General features: G+C 34.6%; 1 protein-coding gene across 1 annotated transcript in view; it reads right to left on the bottom strand.

The window, feature by feature from the left end:
* Tdrd3 (Tudor domain containing 3) overlaps positions 1-17,119 on the bottom strand; it is a 147,081-nt gene that overhangs the window by 84,511 nt on the left and 45,451 nt on the right. The window contains exons 3-4 of the mRNA XM_090379789.1: positions 7,620-7,685; positions 3,281-3,441 (exon numbers count right to left, since the gene is read on the bottom strand). Of these exons, the coding sequence (XP_090235915.1) occupies positions 3,281-3,441; positions 7,620-7,685 (227 nt within the window). The remainder of the gene's footprint in view (positions 1-3,280; positions 3,442-7,619; positions 7,686-17,119) is intronic.

Below are 17,119 nucleotides of genomic sequence, written 5' to 3'. Positions count from 1 at the left end.
TGCTGATGATGAGGTGATTTCTGCTGCCAAGTCATCACAGGACTGCTACAAAACTGGCCTGTGGAAGTGTATTGAGAGGTGGCAAAAAAATGTCATTCTGTTTGGTGACTACACTGAAAAAGTGTAATACACAATGTTTGTTTTAATCTTCTAACACAACTACTTGAGCGAATAGAAATCTTTTTTGGACCTCCTCCCCCTCTTATTTCAATTACCAATTGCTTTCACAGCCAAATTTCAGTGAACTGTAAAAAACACATCTGACAATCTCAACAGAATGCAGGAAAAAAATAAATAAATATCAGTTTGTTTGCAAGGTATGCACAATTTCCATCCCCTGAATGATATATGTAGGCCAGAGAGGCTTACATTGGAGGAAAGGTAACATATTTAATTTACTAAAAGAAAAGCAATAACAATACAAAACAAAGAATAACAATACAAACAACTAGAAGTTACATATAGAAGGATTTATACAAATAAGATAACGTTCAAAAGGATTACAATTAAAATGTAAAATGTAATATCTTACAAATAAGATAACATTCAAAAGGATTACAATTAAAATTAAAATGTAATTAAAATGTAATTAAATGATAAGCTTGAAAACAGTAGACCAAAAATTATTTTTAAAACAAGAGCTGGAAAATATTAGATAGGATTTGTTTTTTAAGTCAATAAAAAAGGATTTTATTGCTAATATCCTCAATGTGCTTTATATCTAGAGGAAGCAGATTAATAACAAACAATTATATAGAGAAATATAGTGGGCCAGTAAATCAGAATGTCTTATATAATGTGAAATTTTAACTTTTCAGATGCTGACTGGAATTTGTGGGTTGGTCACATACACATCAGAAAGATTTCTATGAAATTACTGGATGACTTTTTTTTCTACAGCAGCATGTTAGGAGAGACAACAAGAGGAAGTAATATTCCTTAACTGATTATCAACAGTGATTCTTCATGCAATAAGAATCTGCAGGTAAAACACTGACTGCGTAGCAGTGATCACCAATGTGCTGTTTGATTAGGTGGAGTGAGGGAGTAAGAACTTGCTAGTGCTCTTCAGATGATGTTTAAATGAAATCAAGGATACTATAATTTTATTATTTCTAGGCAGGATATACCACGTTACTTTTTGTCCAAATCAAGGGTGAAAGTCAGATATTATTGTATAATTTGCTAAAAGTGAGAAAAGTGAATATTTTTGTCAAGAAAAGAACAGCCCAGACTGAGATAGATCTGAAATCTGGAAATGCTACATTGAAAACCTGATTTCAAGTTGATTCACTTCAAAAGTTAGTAATTGGTGGAGAAAAGCATTTATTTGGTAGATATCGGACACAAGCCCAGATTTCAGAGCTATAAATCATTGAAAAAAACAGGAAGCTGGAGGCATATCAAAGCAGAACCTTAGGGTTGCTGATATGAACCATATTTTGTCTCAGCATCCACATTGTTTTATGGAATAGATCATAACTTGAACTAGCGAGTACTGAAGATCCTTTTATTATCAAAAGAAATCCCCAGGTCCTTGTGTTAGTTGGTTTAAACCAACTACTGGAAGGAAAGGAAAAAGATATTTTTTCTTTTTAAAAGAAATGGGCAGATTTCAGAGTATTAATTTTAAGATTGAAATTTGTGAAGTGGTCAGCAGTAGTACCTAAGCCTTTATTGATTAATATATTTAATCCAATGACTCAGATAAAGTATGCAAGAGGGTCTATATTTTGAGATCACCTGCATAGGAGATAAACAGAATTCCAAGAACAGCCAGTGGGGGATTAAGGAACAAAAAAAAAAAAAAGAAGGGCAGACAGTCCCAAACATGTGCCAGTGGAGACAGATTTCACTAACAAACAATCATTAATAGGGAAAATTTACAGTACAGTTAAGTGGTGAGGCTCTTAGAAAAAAGAACTGTCACCAATTATACCACAGAAGTTCTCAATAAAAAAAAAAAAAAAAAAAAGTCTATTAATGTTAACAGAATCAAATGCAGATTGTATATCAAGACAGACTATATCTAGCTGGGTTTTTATGTTCAAATGAACTGGTGATATGTGTATACTTAAACTTAAATGATAGCCTGTCAGTTCATAACAAGAGCAGCTTCATTTCGTTTGCTCTTCATTGCAGTTTGTAATTTTTTGCATGGCATTTTAAACAGAAGGTGCATTCAAAATGGATCAGCATTCAGTGACCCACAGTAAATTCATAAAGAATGGTGTCTTAGTGCCATTATTGTGAACTAAAGTCTAAGTTTTCCACATATGTAGGAGAAACATACTCAGTCTCTATAAGCAAAAAAATGTTGTCCCAGATGCTGAGATAGAATCAGTGCTTCAACATCAAATGCATATAAATAAAACAACTGACAGGATTCACCTCACTTCAAGATAATGAAGTGGGTTGATTCCTTCGTGACCACATGATTCAACTTGATTCAAGCTTTACAATCCTGCAAATATTCAAATTGCCAGTGTACAGTTTTTTCCATATGACTTTAATGAAGTGTTCATGCTGAGGTGTATAAAGACTTGAATGGTTTGAGCAAGCCCAATGCTGATGGGATTCTGCCTCTTACCCAGATTATGCACTTGAGGGGGCATAAATCCAAATTGAGGAAAGGAAAGACAGTTGCAGAAAAGATGTGTGGAAATTTTCCTTTAGCCAGTGGGTGGTCGACTGTTCGACTGCTAGAACAAACTTACACCTTTTGTTGTGGAAGTTAACAGCTTAAATAAATTCAAGGAAGAACTGAACAAACTTTTGGAGTGAATGGATGGGTGAAATGGGAAGGTTTATTTATTTATTTATTTTTGGCTGATGCTGTATAAGTTTGCTTTCTTGCATCATATGCCTCTACTAATGCTAATGTTTTTTGGACTGTTTAACAAAGTTTTAAAAGGATACTGTTTCAATTTGAATATTGGAGTTAAAACAGCTGTTGAAGAATGCTTCTATCCACAGCCAAAAAATATTTTGGAAAAGGAATATACAGATTAATGAATTAGTGGGATACATGTCTAAATAATAAAGGTATTTAAAAAAAATTTTTTAAAGCCTTAAATGTAATGATGAACTAATTTACGCATGATGACTACTCCAAGCCTTTTTTTAATTGAAAGTAATTAAAGTGTGTTTTTTCCAACTCCAATAAAACTAATATAAACTATAAGACTGAATCTGAGCCGGTTCCTTTAATTAAGATTAGTTTTATTAAACTAACCTTGACTTAAATTCTTATACCAATTCCAAACTAATACAAACTAACTTGATCAACTTCCAGTCTCCCCACTGAAGTCCACTAACTGTTTGATGGCCATCTGTAAGGTACACCCTCAAGAGCTGAGGTGCTACCGAAGATGTATCATTTGCTTTGGGAGCACTGGTATTACGAACCTTTTGAATCTGGAGTACAAACGGTCCTGAAATCTATAAATTTAAACATGATAAATTACTATAACAATTAAAAATAAAACTTTTTTTTAATAATTTTAATTAATCTAAAATCATTACCTGATTCACTCTTTTAACGTCTTTTTTGCCAATATGTATCATTTACAACCAGCTCTATGCTGACAAAGACATGCATGAAAGTTTAACGTCTTTTACTTCATTGTAATCTCCAATAGTAGCATTGTATATAAACACAATCAGAAACTTTTAATTGCTTTTAAGATCCAACAATACAACTATTTAATGTTTAGAAATGTTTTTATAAATGCAATTTTATCTTCTTTTATCCAATATGTAAAAAAAAAAAAAAAAAAAAAAGCACAGCCTCTCAAGACTACAAGACATTTAAAATTTGCTGCCTGTGCCATGGTTATGAGCATTTCAATACCTTTCTACCATCTGTTCAATGGTAATCTTAATTGTATTCTATTGACATGTTTCGTTTTTGTGTAATTTTTACAATTTTGCTTGTGCAATCCAAAGGACCACAGCATGCTACTTATATCATATTTTTGAGTATATAATAATAATTAATGTGCAATTAAATTTTTAATTTGTAAACACCTTTTTCTTATTGTGTGTGTTTCTGTTTCTTTAATTTTTTATAAACTGGTAACATTTAATATTTTCAGTTTCGATAAATTTTAAAAATGTTTAATTTTTTCATATTTTATGTAATGCTTTCTGTAAAACAAAATAAAAAGAATATTTTTTTGTAAGTTATTCATTGTCATTTTATATAGTCAAAAATATATTCCTATTATATCAAAACATTTTTTGAACAAAATCTGAAAGTATCAGATCAGATGTAAAAAAAAAACATATTACATCCTAAAAAACTATCTTTTTAAATAACTTATTTTAAAAGTAAAAAAAGTAAATTGCAGCCATTATCAACCCACTGCAGGATGGAAGCCTCCTCAACAATTCATGTTGAGGGAAAATGGACCATAATCTGCCACACTGGTCCAGTGCGGGTTGGCAGATTGACCGTATTTAGCAGTCAGGGGCTTGAACCCCGGTCTACTCAAAGAGCGTGTGCCGCTGCACTCCCGCTCCTGACCACTCGGCTACGGAGGATGCAAATAACATACCTTTGTTTAGTTGTATGATGACATCAACAGTATTCAAACTTTTAATACTAAATTAATAATACTTTTAATAAGTGGGGAGGGAGGCACAGATCTCTGACTAAGAGCAGCAAAGTTGCACTAAATGATTATTAACAAAATGTAGTTTAAGAAGAGGAAAAACAGAAACATATAAACTATGTAGTTGAATGGCAGCATTTTTTTTTTGTCTTATTAACCCAGTTATTGGGGAATTTTTCTCCAAATATAAAAGTATATTTTTATCAAGTAAACTTCTTTACTTTACTTTTTATCATTAAACCTCTGAACTGCAGTGCTCTAGGATCCCCTCCTTCCAAATGGGTCCCAAGTGGTCTCATAGCGACTACCGTGAAGCCAAGTCATGAATAAGCCAGTTGATCCTGACATCTCATTGGATGGCATAACATTAAATAAAGAAAAAGTCATTTGCTATAGGTGATGAGGAAGTCTATTCAGGCTATCATAACTTTTTAGTTACTGTAAAACAGTTTTGATAGTTGGAATCATCTCATATAGAGAAGATATGTAATCAAAAAAACGTTCTCAATGCCTGTTATTCTGTATAGAAAGTAATAAAAAGTACATAAAGTTTGGTGTAGGGATGGAAAAGTGGTTATAGTTCTCACAGAAGTGATCTTTCAGTAAGCACAAGCTTCTAAAGATCACAAGAGTAGCAATGGAGAGCAGCACAGATAGTGATAAATACTGAGGAAAAAAATTTCAAGAACTGACAGAACAACAAAGAAAATGTAGGGCTAACATTTAGCCCTACATTTTAACTATCCTATATTCATAATGTGTGTAAGTATTACTATATGAAAAAGTGTCTGTAGGGAATCACAGTGCAGGGACTAAAAAAAAATAAAAAAATTCTGCAACATGGAATTTATTAATTACTTTCTAATTTATAGTTACATCCAAATTTCTTTTAAACATATCATGGTTCACATTATTCAAGATAACTAAACCAGCTTTACAAAAATGGAAAAAAAAAAAAAAAAAAAAAAAAACACATAAAATTCATAATCTCAGTTTAAATTATTTTGTAAGATACTTTGGCCAAGTCACTTAACATTATATCATAAAGTTTCATTTCTAGTATACCAAACTTAAGCAGTCATTTAAACTTGACTGAAATGAATATGACAAAATGACTTATCACTATGCAATTTATGTAATGAAAGTTCCTTTGAGCTGAGAGTTTTTGAGAAAATATGTAAATCTTTAACAGTATTTGTTGAATTCTCTAAAGATTGCAAATATAATGAAACGCAAACTTTTAATAGCAAACATACCAAGTTAGTTAATGTATGCACCACATTAACTACCTTGGTTAATGCATTATGCACTACATTTCAAGAATGTTAGATTTTTATTCTTAAATTAATAGATTTTTTTCTGTGATTAATAGAAGTGAAAAACAAATACCTATCTTGTTGCCAATTAATTACTAATTGATTAAATAATAATATATAAAAGTAATTGTTTTCATTTCACTGCACATTTTGTAATACTTTGTAATTAATAGCACATGAAGTGCAACATGTATATAGAGCTCTGTGATTTAATAAATTAAACAACTATAGTATACTGTCAATGCTTTTGTAATGCATTTACTTATTTCTTCCTGGATTTTAATAACAACTGAAAACACAATGAGCAAATAGTAATAATTCATGATTCTCAATTCAGTAAACCAGATTTAGAAAACAAGCAAAAAGCAGACTTCAATGTGTGATCCATTTCTGTGCATCCACCATGCTGCCCATTTATTCCTCCAATCAGTGCGCAGCAACAAGCATAATATCCAGTGTTTGAGCTACAACATATGGTATATGGATACCCTAAGTGATATGTATGGGAAAAAAAAAAAAAAAAATAGAAATAATAATTGATAGATTTCTATTGGTCCTATTTTAATTAAATTTGGGAATGTTCGACAAATCTTTCTTCTTTATCTTCGCCTTCTTCCCACATTTATATGGGGTTGGCATTTCCGTCCTTAATTCTTTTCCTCCATTCCTCCCTATCCTGGGTTTCCTCTCTCCTCCATCCTCTCTCTTTTAAATCCTCTGCCACCTTGTCCTTCCATCTCAGCTTAGGTCTCCCCCTCTTCCTCATCACCTCCAACTTTTCACACCTCTTCCCCACATACTCCTCACTTCTTTGTTCCACACGTCCAAGCCACCTCAACCTAGATTCCTGCATTTTTTTACTCCGAGGCCCCACCTTAACTGTACCTCTGATGTAGTAATTTCTTATCCTGTCCTTCCTCATCACACCACACATCCATCTTAGCATCCGCCACTTCCATCTTCTTCTCCTGGGCCCTTGTAATCGCCCTCAGCAACGTACATCAATGCGGGTCTAACCACAGTTTTAGACACTCTTCCCTTCATTCTACAATTTACTTTCTTATCACACTCCACTCATCTTTCTCCAGTTCAACCATCCACATTGCACTCTATGCTGTATTTCTGCATTAAATCCTCCATCCTTCTCAACGTTCAATCCCAGATACTTAAATTTCGAAACTGATGGTAGCTTTTCCTCCTGCAGTTTTATAGAACTCTCATCTTCTTCATCCAATACCATATATTCTGTCTTTGTTCTACTTATCCTCGTGCCTCTCTCTTCCAATGCTTTCCTCCATTCCTCTAATTTCTTCTCTACCTTTCCTTGGGAGGAAAAGGTAGAGAAGAAATTTGGCTTTCTAAAAAAGCCAAATATAAAATTTCAAGAAAATCTATCCACTGGGAATCGGGTTATTATATGTGGTTGGATAGACAGATGGACAAGGGGCTTTATGCATAAATGCCAATGTGCCTAAAATTGGTGAGATGGTCTCTTTGGATGGTCTCCATCTCAGTTCAATTATCTGATGGAGATAAAGACAATAGTAAAGTCATATATCAAGAATTTCCTAATAAACTGTATATATTTAGGTTTTAAAATTTGAAAATTGCTAATTGGTAACTACCATCTTTATAAAATAAAAACATATGAAAATGTGTGACATATATTTTAAGTATGTCTACTTACATATTCTGTTTTTCCTTTAAAAATTTCACTAGGCAGAAACTTTGCACCAGTATCACATAAGTCAAGCTGAAAATAAAATACAATAAATTTTAATGTTATTTTTTACTTTTTTTTAAGCTGTAAAGCAGAGGACAGCAACCATTTTCACCATATTATCTACTTTAAAAATAAGCAAGATCTTGAGAGTGACCTCTCAGTTTTTTTTTATAAGTGCATCTCTATCTGAAATAAAATATGTTGGTTGTAGAATTATTATATATCTTCTTAATTATACAAAAAACACTGATTGACCATTTGCAGGCCCTGTAAAGCACATCATAAGATTATATAATGTGAAATAAATTCAAAATTACAAATTACCAAAATGCATTTTGCTTAAAAGATTTACTAATAAAAACAAGAAATATAAAATAATTTCTAATCTAATATTTTTCTATAATTTATAATAATTTATAAAATAAAATAGTTTTATTTATTTTAAATATATGACTGCTATAGGGACATATGAGGTGTGATTAGAAAGTTTCAAGAACAACATAATTTTATAAGTACATTAAAACTGAACTTACTAATTATTTGCTTTCATGTTTCTTTCAAAGAAACTTCCTTGGGAAGTTTTACATGAAGTCATTTTCTTTTGCTATGATTGGAAACATTTATAAACTTGTTTAACTGATATCAATTTTAGTGCCCTCAATGCATGGTTGCTGAGCTATTCTAAAGACCCAAAATATGTTCCTTTCAGCAAAGTTTTGATACTTGGAATAGAAAAAAGTCAGATGGAGCTAAATTAAAGGAGTAGGGAGGATACTCCATTGGAAACTGATTTGCTGATAGCGATATGAGCTGAATTGTTGTGATGCATCAGCTTGCATGAATGTGACTAAATTCAAGCCTTTTCCACAATATCTTTTCCCTCTCAAGAATTTCAGAAATTTGAAATCGCCAAGATCTCTTACACTTTAAAACATTTGTAGATTAATCTCACACAAATCATTTAGCTTATAGGTTCTTTAAGAGGAGGTATAAAATCATTCAATAACATGAATTTGGACATCATTTCTTCAAGAAGAAATTTTAAAAAAGATTGTTACTTCCATTTCTGGAATTCTTCATCTAACTAATCTTATATTTTCATTATTTTGATTATTACATAACTTTGTTCTCATTTCCCTTTTACTGTGCTTTGTCGGTATATTATTATTTTATTTCTTTTATCTATGCAATCAATAAAAAAAAAGAAATATAAATTATTTGGAAACTTGCTTCCAATTGTTCCCTACTGTTCTGTTATTAGAATGTATGGTTGTATATACAGTGTACACACAGTTTTGTAACTACAATTCCCTTTATAATATGTATATTTTTGTATTATACTGCCCTTTTAGGAAATGTATTCTGTTTCTGGCAATAAATAGTAAATAAAAACTAATTTGAAGTTAAGATGTATGATTGACAGTTTGCCCTTGGAGAATGATGAATGGACAATACTTTTTTTATCAATGAAAAATTATGAGCATGGTCTTGAATTTCGATTTGCTTATCCTTGATTTTTTCCCATCACTGAGAAGTAACTGTCTTCCACTGTTTGTTCTTTTCATCTCAGGATAATACTAAACTGTCCATGTTTCATTTCATGTAATGACATTTTCCAGAAAGTTTGGTTCTGCAAGAAATTTTACCCTTATGGTCAATGCAAACCTTTTCTCTTCTCAGTCCTTTGTCAAAAGTCAAGTTTTTTGACACCGCATTCACATAGACCTTTTCAATGATTGACGGTTAAAATTTGTGGAATGTCTTAACAGAAAATTTTTCTGTTATCATTCTGATAGTCATTCTTCAATCAGTCAAGCCAAAGTTTATGCATTTTTGTACCATCTTCACCATTTTTTTTCTGCCATCAGAAAAAAGTGGTGAAGATTTTCTCATCCTTCAGAAAAAGACATATGCCACTTGATCCCTTTGACATTACGTACTCCCCATAAACTTCTTATATAACAATTAAGAACATACAAGTGAGAGTTTTCTTCAATTTAACCTGCAATTCTGCCCAGACACAATAGGAGGAAGTATACGATGAGAGCCTTGTCAATCAATTCGGCCCTGGAGAGATTGTGCAAGGCTCATGGGGTAGAATTTTTCTCAGTGTGGTCTGTGCTTGTTAACAGGGAAGATTGTTTTCTACAGGGATGGGATACACTTAAATAGAAAGGGTGCAATAATATTTGCTGATACTATCAAGGCAGTGTTAAGTGGGTCGGAAAACTGCTTGGCAGGATTCACAAACTAATAGATTAGGGTAGCCACAGGCAGAGGTGACAGTGATTCTTGCACTGCTTCTATTGGAATGAGCAGCAGCCTGGAAAGCAAGATAATGAGGATTTCAAGGGCTCCTGGGAATCATCATGGAACAGGTAAAATACATGGTTAGGATAACTAAGAGTAAGAACAGGTGTATATATATTTGCATGTACACGAATGCTAGGAGTATAGTAAATAAATCTGATGAATTTGAAGTGCTGGTCAAGACATCAAAGGCGGATATTGTTGGGATATCAGAGATGTGGTGCCAAACGAATATAAGCAGTGAAAAATTGGAATTTGGGGAGAACAATGCTTACAGGAAGGACAAACAGGATAGAAGGGGAGGAGGGGTGATGCTGTTAGTTAACACGTTGAATGCCAACTACGAGTTAACTTGGACTGGTATGACTTGCCTTTCGGGAACAGCTACAAGTATATTCGTAGCAAATATGTGCAACTGATGGACAGTTGGCTTCTGGGATAAGAATGAAAAATCAACCATGGCATCAGAAAACAGAATTTATTCAAAAAAAATATTTTTTCTTCATGCAAAGAGCTAGCTTCTCTTAGCGCACTAGACAGTAATAGCGTGTTCCGTGGCGTTTTTATTTCTCATACATACTCGATATGGCTTAGTTGGGTGTGGTTTTTTTTCAGTTGGTGGTATAGCCAACTGAAATTCTAAATAATGAATTTTACATTCAGACCTAATCTTCTTGGAACGTTTTGAATTTTTTCTCCAATCAAATATTCAATGTAACTTTTCCGTCAAGTTACGGGTTCCACCAAAAAATGTCCAAAATTCAGAGAAACCCATAACTTGACGGAAAAGGATGTATGCGTTATGCATATTTATATAATATATAATGCCGTTTTTTTCGGACATCTGATGGTTTTTCTTAGCACTAAATAATACGAGAGTACTTGATCCGATCGATCTATGAACCAGAACCGTACAACTCATCAAAAAGCTCTTCAAATTCCGAGTCATTCATATTAGCATAGAGCTCAAGTTCTTCTTCAGTCAGTGGTCTCTTCTTATCCATATTTTAGGTTTTTTTTTTTTTTTTTTTGTAAAAAAAAAAAAAAAAAACACTTAAAGTACTAAATACAACGTATACAACAAAATCTGTGTCACTGCAGTGGATTTACGCACAGCACAGATTGATATACAGAGAATTCTACAAGTTACAACACATTGAGTTAACTCGTAGTTGGCTGCCACAAAGAATTTTCTGTTACATACGCCAACTACAAGATAATTCCCAAGGCTTTTTTTTTACAACATTAAGCTTTTTTTATGAGTTTTGGTGATGAATATATATTATAATTTGGGTTTTGAATAATTTAACATGCCTAACTCAAATTGGTGTCGCAGACCAGTTTACCCAAATAAGCCTTGGCAGTCAACGTGTTAAGAAACAAAATATAAGGAAGTGCATCCAGAGGATATGATCCGATCAGGGTGGACAGTACAGTGTTGAGTCAGTTTAGTATGACACAAGCACTGGGAAAACCAAGTTGAGAGTAGGAGTGTGTTATAGGCCTAATGACTCTGAGAAGTACAATGAACAACGGTACAGGGAAATAAAGTGGGCCAGTAAATCAGATTGTCTTATAATGGGGAATTTTAACTTCCAAGATATAAACTGGAACTTATGGGTTGGTCACTCACACTAACCTACAAGTTCCGGTCTATATCTGGATTTATTGGATGACTGTTTTCTATAGCGGCATGTTTGAGAGTAATACTCTTGATCTGATTATCGGCAGTGATTCTTCATGCATTAAGAATCTGCATATAAAGGAACCACTAGGTGGCAGTGATTACAATGTACTGACGTGGGATTTGCTTAAAAATGTAACTACCTTCAGGGGTTGGGTTTTTGCTTTCGTAAAGGTGATTACAGTTGTCTCAGGGAGTTTTTAAATTCTATACAGTGGGACCAACTGATGACATTACCAACAGCAAATTCTAAATGGGAAGCATTCAAGGAATTAATCTTGGAGGCTACTAGGATTTTCATACCAACTAAGAAATACTGTTCAAGGTTTAGGCCTAAATGAATGTCAGATGACCTAATGAGACTCGTGGCAGGGAAGTAAAATGCATGGGATGCATATAAATTATCAGGAGACACAGATTCCTATGGTAGATATAAGATAGTATATAATCAAGTCACAAAGGAGCTTAGGCAAGCATAGGCAGATTATGAGAAATCTTTAGAAAATAATGCAAAGAGAACAAGTAAAGACTTCTTTACTTATGTAAACTCTAGAAGGAAGGGGATGAGTCAGATTGGTCCACTTGACATCGATGGTTCAATTGTCGATAAACCTGCTCAGGTAGCTGACAAACTGAATGAGTATTTTGCATCTACATTCACATGGAAGGTCTGTAGGGAAGTGGAGGCCAGAAGCTTATCAAACTCTGGCAGGGAGCTAAATGATTTTGTTTAGAGTGGTGAGAGCAGAGTGATGGTTATTGGTTATTTGATTTTTTTTTTTAGGAGCATTAGCAACTAAGGCCATATTGCTCCGGGAATATGCAGTGGTCATTCCCTGACCTTTCCGCATCCTCCGTATTTGATGGTGACGGGCTCGAACCCCGGTCTAATCAAGAAGCGTGTGCTACGCACTGCTGCTCCTTCCCACCTGGCTACGGAGGCGCCTCAGAGTGATGGAGAAATTGTTGAAGTCGAACATAAGGAAGGCATGTGGGGTAGAAGGGATCTCTCCAGTTATATTAAAGGAAGCAGCAAAGGAAGTAAGCAAACCCTTAGCCATAATTATGAAAGTTTTCTTGGACTTAGGAGAGGTCCCCATGGACTGGAGGTGTGCAAATATGTCCCCAGTTCACAAAGGGAGATCAAAGAGTGATACAGATAATTACAGACCTGTTAGTCCAACTTCTTTTTTTTTTTTTTTTTTTTTTTTGATTTGGTAGTTGTTGGCGCATCGGCTTCTGTGGCCATATTGCACCTCCCAAGGTTTTTGCAGTACTTTGATCCAAGCCCGAGGCGGGAATCGAACCTGCGACCTTTGGGTTGCCGGGCAGGTACTTGACCCACTCGGCTAGCCCGGTCGGCTGTCTAACTTCTGTTCCAGTAAAAATAATGGAATCACTGGTTAAAGAAGCATTGCAGGATCACCTAGACAAGACTGCAGTAATAGTTAAGACACAGCATGGGTTTGTCAAAGGGAGGTCTTGTCTGACCAATTTGATTGCTTACTATGATGTGGTCACAAAGGAACTGAATGCCAAAAATAATTTTGATATCATATACTTGGATTTCAGGAAAGCTTTTGATACCTGTTGCACATGGAAGACTGCTGTACAAATTGGAGAGGTATGGTATGGTATGGTATCAAGGGTAAGCTGCTACAATGGATAAAGGGATGGTTGAGTGGGAGAAGATAGAGACTGGTTATCAATGGACACTGCTCTTCATGGACTAATATTATTAGTGGAGTCCCCCAAGGTTCGGTGTTGCGCCCATTGTTGTTTTCGGTACAGTAATACCCCGAAGTTACGCGATAGGTGGGTCCGACGAAAATCGCGTAAGTCGAATTCGCGTAAGTCGGGGTACAACTTTGCATATAAATACATATAAATTTTGCTTAATTGGGACCAAGGACTAACAAAAACACTAGTTTAGAAGAAAAATATTAATAAAATTGCAGTTCTTTATACATATTAATACAAAATATGTATTAAAAAAACAAATGACTTACGTAAAAAAAGTTATTTCGATGTCGATGGCTTCATAAAATCTAACAAATTCGTCTGACGACACAGCGCGTTCTTTTTTTCACGCAGAATTTCTTCGTAGCAAGCTAATAATTTTTTTATTCCTTGCTTTGTAGCTATAACGCGTTCTTCGTTGGAGTCTGTTTTCTAAAATTTTTAAGCCCTTTACAATTGAGCCCTTTTCAATTTTCAACCTGTCAAGTTTGCAATTGTCATGTGCTTTTCGCCGTTGCTTCATTTAGGCCTGTAGCACGTGCAATATCACATGGTCTTTCATTTCGCTCAAAGCGTTTCACAATTTCATATTTTTTCTCTATCGACAGAGGTGGACTGGCCATAAGCCTTACCGGGGAAACCCCAGTGGGCCAGTGTGATTTTGGCCATAAACCATAGTATGAGGCCACTATAAATTTTCCCGGGTAAGAATTTTTGACCCAGTCCGCCTCTGTTTATCGATAATTGCTTTTCTTTTTCTCTCTGAATCTGCAGTGTCTTCACCAGGACGCTTCCTTTTCACACCTTTTAATTAAGTATTTTACTCATTTTTAGGGAATAAAGCACAATTACAAAACGAGGAGGCACGCTTGATACGGATAAACAAAGCTTCGCGCATGTAGCAACTGAATAAACAACACCATAAAGGCAGAGATACACTATTAACACCTCACATTTCTAGGGGTTACTACCATAAAACAATAAAAATCCAGTTGCGTTTCTGCTAGTGAAATCTGTTATAAACTGGTAGTAAACTCGATCTAATTGCATTTGCGATTATACCGATAGCTGGAATTGTGTTGCTTTTTACGTTATTATGGTGAAATGTGTTTCCCCTTCACTGATATAAAAAACATAAAAGCAGCAAAGTTGAATTTTGTTCATCTTTCGCTCTCATTCTCCGCCGTCGCACCGTATATCGATAACATATGAAAAACGACCTTGAAGATAGTGGGCGGCAGCGTTGCCAAACGAAAAAAATCAAGAACCGCGTAACTCCGAGTTCGCGTAAGTCGGGGTATTACTGTATTTATTAATGATATTGATGAATGTACAGTGGACCCCCCGCTTTACGATATTAATTCATTCTAGAGACATCATCGTATTGTGAAAATATCATAATGTGAACCCAGTAACGCTGTTTTTTGATAATTCGTTCCAAGTCCTTGGAAGTTGAAATTTTCACTATATAACCAAGCTATTTATCTCTGTAAAAGGTGATTTTTATAACAGAAATTGTATTAGTTTTATATAGAATATTGAATACCACACACCTTTTATCTAAAAATAAATCGCCCTAAAATTGTGGTGCATCTTATACACCATAATAAACAGCAGAGCATGATACAAATTAAAAAAAAAGAAGGAAAAAAAAATGCTGATGGTGCCACACATTTTTACTTATTCTCCCCCCCCCCCACCAAAAAAAAAAAAAAAAATGTTGTTTAAAATGATAATTGATAATTATAAACATTAAAAAAAATAAATAAAATAATTTTCATTTAACTTAAATCGGAAAAGCTGTGTCAATGGTGGTGTGATGATGGAGCTGGAAGAGAATCTTTTACCATCAAGATATCAGGACAACCTTCAGGATCTGGTGTTCTTTCCGATCACTGCCTCTTGCTACTTATGGTATAAAAACTGTCCAAAGTGGTTTGCTTTTGGTGCTTTCTCAGAAGGTTTTTGAAATAACTTAACACCTGATCTTCGAATTTGCAGGTCATCAATTCAGTGGTTTCAATATCTGGATTTTTTCTTGCTGTCCTCTTCACAATATCCCACGCAGCAAACATGTTATTAATTTCTTGAGTTGTTGTTACACAGTCATCCTCCTCATGCTCCTCATCTACACTGACATGCTCGCCCATCTGCTCTAATTCCTGGAGCTCCTCTGTTGTCAACTCCCTTCCATGGTTTGCAATTAACTCTCCACATCCACCACATCAATCTCTAGAGCCAAGGACTCACTAAGAATGATAATTTCCTGCTCTAGAACACCTTCAGCTTCAAATCCTTCAAAATGATGGATGATTGAAGGCCATAAGTTCTTCCAGGCTGCATTGAGGCATCGAGCTGAAACTTCATTCCAAAAACTGACAATCATTTGTACACAGTCTAAGATGTTAAACCTGGTCTTCCAGAATTCCTTTAAGGTGATGGCTCTGTCTCCTGAAGTCTCTTCAAAGCACTTCGCAAGCATCTTCTTTGTGTAAATTTTTTTAAAGTTGGCAATCACTTGCTGATCCATTGGCTGAAGCAGAGGGATGGTATTGGGTGGGAGAAATTTGACAGTAACAAAGTTAAATTGCTCCTCCACAGATTGGGCAAGTTGGGGATCATGACCTGGAGCATTATCCAAAATTAAGAGTGCCTTTAAAGGAAGTTTGTTTTTTTTCAGTAACCTTTGACTGAAGGACAAAACACTTCAAATACCCATTCATTGAAGAGGTGTCTTGTCACCCAGGCTTTCTTGTTACACTGAAGGTAACCCTCCTTCTCAACGAGCTCTTGAAACTCCACCTTAAAGTTTTCAGCTGCTTCCTGATCAGCACTGCAAGCTTCTCCATGCCTTATGACACTGTAATATCGGTACTTTTTCTAAAACGGTCAAACCAACCTTTGCTGGCTTTAAAGTCCCTATATCGTGTATCACTAGCTGAAGGTATTTTAGTCTTTAAGTCGTCAAAAATCAGCTTTGCACGTTCACAAATGTATTTTCCAGGAACTGTATCCCCCTTCATTTGTTTTTCTTTCATCCACAGCAACAAAAGCCTTTCCATTTCTATAATCAGTTCTCTGCCTTTTTGGACTGTGTTAGATTCATCACTTACTTTAACTTTTTTAAGGTTTTCTTTTTGTTTCACTATGGTAGAAATGGTTGACTGTGAAAAACTATATTTGCACACCAATGAACTAATTTTAGCACCATCATTTTTTTCACTATTTCTTGTTTAATTTTAATTGAAATTTTCTTCTTACTGTGCTCTTTAGGGGCCATATTATGCAATGTTGTACGTTGAAGAATTCAATACAGCAAATTTATGGAAAGTAAGCACAAAAAAAAATCATTTGAACTAAAGGATATGAAAACAAAACACATGCCCAACACGTTTACAAATGCTGCTATTGGCTGAGACAGAGGACCACGTGGTCCGATCAGAGACAATCATAAGCCATTGTAGAGCAAAATAAGTAGGCACCAGTGATCACTGGTTAGTAGAATCAACCATTCAAGTCATTAAAATGCACTACACTTTCCCTGTTTATACCTATGTTTTGTTATAAGAATGAATTTTGAACGCATTTGTGATATTTTTCTGGAGGTCATGACCATAAAACAATAAAAACAATTTGCACTTTCCAGTTTATTGGGCTTTTCTGTTAGCGCAATCTATTATAAACAGGTAGTAAACTCGATCTTACTGCATTTGTGATAATACCGATAACT

Source organism: Mastigoproctus giganteus, chromosome 1 (genome assembly GCF_048544385.1).
Source record: "Mastigoproctus giganteus isolate SK-2022 chromosome 1, ASM4854438v1, whole genome shotgun sequence".
Taxonomy (NCBI): Eukaryota; Metazoa; Arthropoda; class Arachnida; order Uropygi; family Thelyphonidae; genus Mastigoproctus; species Mastigoproctus giganteus.
The sequence above is the reverse complement of the archived record's forward strand: the minus strand, read 5'-3'. Positions and strand labels throughout refer to the sequence as shown.